Source organism: Triticum urartu, chromosome 4A, assembly GCF_056163025.1.
Source record: "Triticum urartu cultivar PI428250 chromosome 4A, HENAU_Tu73, whole genome shotgun sequence".
In the NCBI taxonomy this organism is placed as follows: Eukaryota; Viridiplantae; Streptophyta; class Magnoliopsida; order Poales; family Poaceae; genus Triticum; species Triticum urartu.
Window position 1 is genome coordinate 224,807,843 of NC_141876.1, and position 8,365 is coordinate 224,816,207.

General features: G+C 47.0%; 1 protein-coding gene across 1 annotated transcript; it reads left to right on the plus strand.

The window, feature by feature from the left end:
* Window positions 1–946: 946 nt before the first annotated feature.
* LOC147975432 (uncharacterized) lies at window positions 947–5,278 on the plus strand. The gene is made up of 2 exons (XM_087518155.1): window positions 947–2,182; window positions 4,252–5,278. The coding sequence occupies exon 2, from the start codon at window positions 4,484–4,486 to the stop codon at window positions 5,276–5,278; it is 795 nt and encodes a 264-aa protein (XP_087374281.1). The 5' UTR covers window positions 947–2,182; window positions 4,252–4,483.
* Window positions 5,279–8,365: the final 3,087 nt, after the last annotated feature.

An 8,365-nucleotide genomic window follows, 5' to 3' on the forward strand; every position in this document is an offset into this window, starting at 1 on the left:
TTCCTTGTTTCTCTTTCTATCGTAGTGCTCTCAAATTCATTCAACTCTTTTGTGTTCTTTCTTTCAAGTTTTCAACCTCTCAAGGTTCATCGGTTTCACTCGTTTGTCAAAGAAGCAACTTTGTTTCACCTCTTCCTCTTCCGTTTCTCCCCGGTGCCATCCTTAGATCTCGGATCGAGATCTCTTGTAAGTGGATGAGAGTTGTGACGCCCCAAGACCGGCACTCCAGATGCCTTCCATTTATTCCCGTTGTCACCGTGTGTTTCAATTGCTTTGTTGCATTCATCATGTCATCTCTTGCATTGCATCATGTCATCAGGCCATCATATCATTAATTTTTGGAACTCAACTAAACAAATCGTATGGATCTTTGGTCCATTTAAATCGAGGGATGTTAACAATGGTGACTTTTCTTTATAACTTATCCTCCCAATATTAGGGAGCTATTATCAAATATTCGATTGATTTGGAATTTACCACAACACACTTGCATGTTAAATCCCTTGGCCTTTTCTTCTTCAAGTTTTCACTCTCTAACCTTGCCAATAATTCTTTTCCCACTTATCAAGGCTCTTCCTGAATGTTCAACATTTTTGGACACTTTCGAATCCTACTCCTTGTTCAAACCATTTGAATTAAATTCAAATGCATTTGAATTTAAACCTTGCAATCTCGCCCACTCCAATTTTGTTGGAACGAGCACATTTTTGTGAGACCGGGAAAATTATCCGCGTGTCCAACTTCTTCCCCTAACCTCTCTTTCTTTTCTTTCTTATCTCTGTTTTTTTCTTTATAGTAGAGAGAGAAGCCCATCTGCCACGTGTATCCAGCCCATCTGGCCCTCCAACCAGCAGTAGTAACTGGGCCGGCCTCTAAGGCCCATTTTCTCCTAGAGGCACAGCCGCCCCTTGTCTAACCCTAACCCTCGCCCCTTCCCGATCCCAATCTCCACTCTCTACCTCTCGTCCTTGCACACTGCCGCCACTTCACGCCCGCGCAGCCAGCACCAGGGTAGGCGCCGCTCTCGACCCCCATCGCCTCCAGCCGCCTCCTCCTCGCTGCCGCCTCGCCATGGACCCGGCGCCTGCAGCCTCCTGCCCGGCTCCCACCTCTCCACCTCTGCGCTGGCCGACGCGCCCCGCCACCGCTCGAGTCCAAGGGCCCCGCCTCCATCTCCTGCCGTCGTCAGCAAGCAGCCCTACCGGAGCTCTTCTTCTCATGTGCACCGTCGTCGACCAAGCCGAGCAGCACCAGGACCCCGACACGCCCCTTCTCCTCCCTGGCTCTTCCTCGCTTGGGCGCACCTCACGCCGGTGAGCACGACGCCCCTTCATGCGACCTCTTCCTCTGCTTCTTCTTCTTCCAGCACAGGGCCCCTTACTCGCGCGCCAGCCACCGTAGCGGCCTGCTGCCGGCATCGGCAAGGCCAGCACTGCCAGCTCCTCCTCCACCTCGCCTCTCTGCAACCCCTGTACTGTTCGCTGCTTGCTCGTCTCGTGCCGCTCCTCCATGCCCCATCGGCCTCCTCTGCATCGCGCCTCCTGACACCGCCCCACCTCCATCGCCCTTGCTGCTGCAGCTAGATCAACATGGCCACCTTCCCATGTTTCTTCTTCGGCCATCAGTGCATCGAACACACCCACCGGTGCCTCTGTGAACGTCGCCAAATTTGGCCACCACCGAGACCCTCAAATCCTGTACCCGGAGCCGAAGTCCGAAGACTCCGTGGATGTGCATCTCACTTGTGCCACTTTGGATCGTCAAGACCGTTTCGGGATTCGCCAAGTACCACTACGCCCAGAGACCACGGATCCGTGAAGTTCCACTATCGTCGCTGTGGATCCGACAAGTTCGCGATTATGACTACTTCCCACGACGACCTTGTACCACTACCGTCGCAAGAACCGAGACCGGTAGTCCGAAGACCCCAAGTACCACGACTACCCTCGAGGACATTGGTTCCATCAAGATCGACTACCACATGTGTACAACTACCGCCGCCGTGATTTTTGACAAGACGTCGTGTACCTCTACTTCCACTACCGTCCCGATGATCGCCCATGACCGATAGCACCATTACTTCCCAATACGACATGTGTACTACTACTTCCACTACGACAGTCCCAAGAACACCTACTTCCTTTACCAAACTCGAACCGCTCCGTAAATGCACCTTTGGAAGGTATAACCGTCGAGACGATGACCCGTGCACGAATGCTTTTGTTGTATGAGATGCTCATGTTTGCACCGTGTCCGAGTTTTCATTGCATGGTCCTCCTCGTTTGCCATGCGTCGACCCATGGGAACCCGGTAACCGGGTCACCCCACCATCTCTAGCATGTTCCGCACATCTACACACTTGTTCTTTTGCAACGTCATTTCCATGAATTGCCAGATCATCAAAATGTTGACGTTGCATCATTCCCATTATCGTCGCCGTGGCACCCTTTCATTCCGTCATGGCGACAAATGCTCTTATCATGCTCATGTCAACTTTTTCATAAAATTGCACAACACTGGAGTATGTCATCCGCATCATGATAACAACTTTTAAAATGTTTAAAATTGTGTTTGCATTATATTGCTAGATGTCATGTGGGGATTTTCTGGAATTATTGTTGTTGTTTCCGGCCTCATTTAAACTTGCCTAAATAGTTAGTTGAATTATGCTTGATCTCTTGACATGTTTAACAACATCTAATATTGTTGAGTAGCTGAAAGGAGAGCAAATTAAATAATTGAATGTGGTGTTTTGTCAATATGCAACTCGTTGCATATTGAGCCCTACTTAATTTGTAGTGTTGTTTGTTGCACTTTGCCATGCCATGAATCATTAAACCGGACATGCATCATACTTGATTGTGCATCATGCCATGTTTATGTGGTGGTTGTTTACCATGTTGTTTGCTTCTTTTCGGTGTTGCTTCTTCTTGATAGTTCCTGGTTTTGTTGTGATTGTGAGGATCCGTTTGACTATGTTGTTCGTCTTCTTTATGGAGTCGATCTTCTTCGTAGCAGGATTTCAAGCAAGATGACCGTCACCTTGGATCTCACTACTATCTTTGCTATGCTAGTTGTCTCGATGCTATCATTATGTCGCGCTACCTACCACTTGTTTATCAAGCCTCCCAATTGCCATGAAAACCTCTAACCTTTTTCACCATCCTAGCAAACCATTGTTTGGCTATGTTACCTCTTTGCTCAGCCCCTCTTATAGTGTTGCTGTTGCAGGTTGTTCCATGTTGGGACATGGATATCATGGGATATCACAATATCTCTTATTTAATTAATGCACATGTATACTTGGTAAAGGGTGGAAAGCTTAGTCTTTTGCTTGGTGTTTTGTTACACTCTTGCCGCCTTAGTTTCTGTCATACTGGTGTTATGTTCCTTGATTTTGTGTCCCTAACACAATGAGGGTTTATGGGCCCCTCTTGACGGTTCGCTTTGAATAAAACTCTTCTAGAAAGGCCCAACATTGGTTTTATCATTTGCTCAATATAATAATAAATTTGATGCATAGGGAGTTAGCGCTACCCGAGGTTCGTTATTTCAACCTAATACAAGGGGCCAGTGCTAATGGTGTTGGTCCCAAACAGGCAGCCTGTCGGGCCACCTCGGGGAAACTCGAGGGCTGGTTTTACTCGTAGCTTGTTCCATCCGGTTGTGGCCTGAGTCATGATACGCGCGGCTACTATCAGGGTATCGAATCTCCGGGAGGTCTTGCTGGACTTGTTTTACCATTATCGAAATTTCTTGTGCGTCGGGATTCCGAGTCTGATCGGAGGGTCCCGTGATGGAGGATTGTCTCCACGGATCGTGAGCTTATCATGGGCTAAGTTGGGACACCCCTGCAGGGTTTAAACTTTTGAGAGTCGTGCTCGCGGTTATGTGGCAGATGGGAATTTGTTAATATCCGGTTGTAGTGGACTTGAAGTAAACTCAATTAAAATACACCTACCGCGTGCGTAACCGTGATTGACTCTTTTCTGGGAAATTCAAGAAGAGAACACGGTGGGGTTATGATTGAACGTAAGTAGTTCAGGATCACTTATTGATCATTACTAGTTTGCGTCCATTTGCGTAGTTTCTCATCTTACTCTTGTACTTGTAAGTTAGCCACCATACAATGCTTAGTGCTGCTGCAACTTCACCACTATCCTTTACATACCCATTAAGCTTTGCTAGTCTTTATACCCATGGTAATGGGATTGCTGAGTCCTGGTGGCTCACAGATTACTACAACAACAGTTGCAGGTACAGGTAATGCAATGATCTGATGCGAGTGCGATGCTTGCTTGTTTGGAGTTCTTATGCTTCTTCTTCTTCTTCAATCAAGGGATAGGTTCCGGGTCGGGGAACCTAGGATTAGCAGGGTGGATGTCATTCTTCTTTTTCGTTTGATTTGCTATGTATTGATGTGTTAATGTTGTAGCTTGTGGCGAGTGTAAGGCTTTATCTTGTATTCTCATCTATTCGGTACATGGTATGTTGTAATGATATCCACCTTGCTATGCGCTCGAAATGTGGTTGTGCCCCAGTCATGAGTTCATCACGTGATTGGGATAGAATCGCATCTTGGGCACGACAGTTGGCCACAATCGAGCGCCATGATGAGACGTCTGCTACATCCACCGATGACCTCCAACTCAATGCGTCCATGGACGCCATCAGTGTGTATCCATCCGAGCTCGCAGTGCCTAAAGCACCATTTCCGTCCGTGACCACCGACAATTCCGTCCCGGAGCTTAGTGTGACTGATAAGGTGCTTGACGTTGACGACACCAGCAACGCCGCTACGCCGCCCACCACCTGTTCGATAGGGTGCCCAAGGTGTGACACGCCCGAGGAGTCGGCGCTCACTTTGTCCATGACACTACCTTCATCCATGGTCATCGGCAACGTCGCTTCCGAGCTTGCTGCACCTGTATGTGGCCTCTATCATAATACTGACAGAGACGACCCAATGGTGTCGTGCCTAGTTCCCTGGAGTGCACCTTCACCCTTCACAATGCCACATGAAGCCTCACCAATGCCTCTGCCTTGGCTGTTTCCTGTCCTTGATGTGGACAACTTGGCACCCACTAGGTGTTCGACAGAGGTACCTATCAAGAGCGCGTTCTCCGTGGCATCTCAGTTCACACAAGGCACTGACACTCAAGGCACTAACAGTAGAGTTGAGTTGCATCCGTTACCATGGGCATCCTTTGCATGCATTCTGATGGAAATTAGTGCAGCTGGAAACACTGGAGATACTTGTGACAATTGCTTCAGCTAGTTATAACCATGCAACAACCAGTTGGTGAGAGCAGTTCCATTCTTCTGTACACTGATAGATGGTTGCTGGAGATTCCTTCTAGTTCAATACTACAAGGGCTTCCAAGTGGTTTTGCAACCAAATTTCTTATGTAAATGTTCTCAGAAGTTCTGAACTCTTGGAGCTGTTCTATACCAAGTGCAAAACTTGGAAGGCTGAAGAGGTGTAATTTGTTATGTGCTTTGAACTCTTCTGGAAAAGGGCTACTGTATCATGGTTATATTCAAGTTTGGATTCCCTTCCTAATTGCTGGACAACTTATTCGGTGTGCCTTTGAGCTTAACCAATGGAATATTATTTTGATAGTAGACTGGGATTCTTATGAAAATGCTGCTCGTGTTGTGATTGGGAGTTTGGGTTGTGGCGCTTCAGAGCAAAGAAATTCTAGTGGAGAGAGCATATGGACATCAGTTTGCTGGAGTACATTGGAAATCACTGTGGTTTTCATGGCTATCGCCTCAAGTGGTGTTTGCACCAAGTCTACAAGTGTGCGATCTTAAGAACAAAAACATTTCACTAGAATATGGTATACAAGTGGTGCTCCTTATTTTTCATAATAGAACTAACGTTGAGTGCATCCTCGTGCATCACGAGACATCCATTTGAAGTTGGGAGCTTGGCAAGTCAATGAAAGATATAATTGCAGCTTTACATTGGAAGAAACCATGGCCTTCTTGGACAACAATTTTCTACCGCCACCATTTACAGTATTCTATTCAAGTGGATTTACTCACAGCAGTTGTTCTGAACCAACACAGAAATGAATATTCTTCTAGAAGAATTATTCCTGAAGTTTATTCACAAGTTTTCTTGAGATGAGGCTTGGGTATTTTATTTGGAATATTGTGATGGTGGTACTGCACTCAGGAAACTAGTTGAGATTTCACCAGTGGACAACTTCCTTATATTGCCATGGCTCTAAACAATTTCAGTGGGAGATTTCTTGGTCACACAAGGAAAAGTGCTCTGAAATTGCTGGTATGAATTTGATGGACTTATTGCTTCGTAACAAGGATTCGGAGATCTTTGGAGCCAACTTCATTGTTGACAATTCCTTGGGTGGTCTTGTTGTTGCTGGGTACGTGTGTTGTACAATCTTGCGGACTACGTGGGCATATTTCCATCTTGACATTAGGACGCACATCAATGACATTAGGACGCACATCAATAATAATAAATCTGTACAAACTTTGATCCTGGCATTCGTGGAGGTCCTTATTTCTAGTGGTGTGGAACTACTCAAGCGCAGCAAACAGGGTGGTCTTAGTCAACATCAGCTTGGGATCAAGAAAAAATCCATGGAATTTGCTCGGTGGGCTCAAGAAAGAGGACAAAGTTTTATAGTCAATGGACTAAAATCAGCATGTGCCAGTATTCAGGTAATTATTCAAGGAAAGAAGAGATTTGTGAGTTTGGAAAAACAAAAATGGTCGATTCTTGAGCCTGGTACTACTATAATGTCACTGAAAGTACTCCCTCGACCTAATAATCACTTGACATTGAAGATACTTGATGCAACACCTATGGACTCTAGTTTGATTTGCTTGCTGGAAGATATTGAATACAGACCTGTACCATTGTCACGCTCTATTCCTCATGGTCACTGTGCTGGGGTGATACATGATCTTGAGGTTCTGAATCCATGGTCACCACCACTATACTTGAATATTCTGGCACTAAGTTCCTTCAGAGGGGTTCCCTTTTATGCTTCTGAACAAATTCAGTGGGAAATTGCTGGTGATATTTTCAAGAAATTGTTTCTTTGCAGCATGGGTGAGGAAATCCTTCCAGCTAACTTAATTGTCGTCTGCTATAGCATTGTTGGTGTTTCTGTTTGGTCCAAGTTTGCTACAGGATTCAAACAAATAGAGGCCTGTTTCGTTGAGCACTTCATGACACAGTGCATCAATTTGGGCTTTTCTCCTAGTGCCACTCTAGCACATATGCAGTTGTAGATATGGCAAGCTGGTTTTGTTGCTTTATTCAGTTCCAAGGAGGCAATGGATGAAGCGTGGGTTTCCTGTTGTCAGAGAGTTTGCTCTGTTTCAGCTTAGTGGCAATACAATCTAGACAATGTAAATGATGCTTGTTGGAAGGGTGGTTTTGATGCAATTCAGGTGACATGGGACCGAGGAGGTTCAACACGAAATCGACTTGAGGACGAAACTATAGAATGTGTTCAGTATGCTTTATCGACTCCATGGGATTCCAGTGGTGCTACTAAAAATCAACATGGGGGAAAGTTGAATCTTATGCGGGAGGGATTGTCAGCAACTTGGGCCTCGCTGGGCTCCCAGGCACTACCCAACCCACGAAGGAGATGTACTACAAATATAGAGGGAGGCCTCCACGAGCAACTTGGCTCGAACGAAACGGGCGGCTTCGGCCGAGGCTTGGCTTTGTTCTTAATCTCCCTCCTCCTGTAGTTCTTCCTTCTTCCAATCCTTTCCTGTAAATCAAGAGCTTGTAACAAAATTCATGGTGATTGAGTGGAACCAGTAGTTGGTTCCTAACATATTAATTTCCTAAATTCTAAAGAGTGCAGCTGCACTTTTTGGAACTCCCGAGCACACATTCCTGCATCGTCGGATCAAGATCGCGAACGCCAGGTGAGCATCGTCGGACACCACCCCACCCACCTCACCTCCTCTCTCACACTCTCCCCGATGCGGTCACCTCTTCCTCTCCTGATGGGGCGCGCTCCCTCTCTGATGCACCGCAAACCCATCTCCCTTGCTCAACCACCGCCCCACCATCTCCCTTCTCTCGTCACCCTCTCTCCCTTGCCTATGGCTCCAGATCAAGCAGGTGATGGGGCGGCACTACAAGATCCACCACGCGCCACCCCTGCCTCATCGTTATAGCTGATGGCCACATCCCACGCAACAACGATCCTAGTCGCGACGAGGAAAAGCTATCGCGGCATCGCGCTCCCTCACCACCCATGGTCGAATGCCCCGTCGCCCTGGTCGCCCCCGGTCATGGTCGGTCGTGCCGCCGCCCCAGGTTGAACACCTCATCACCCTGGCCGTCGCTGGTCATGGTTGA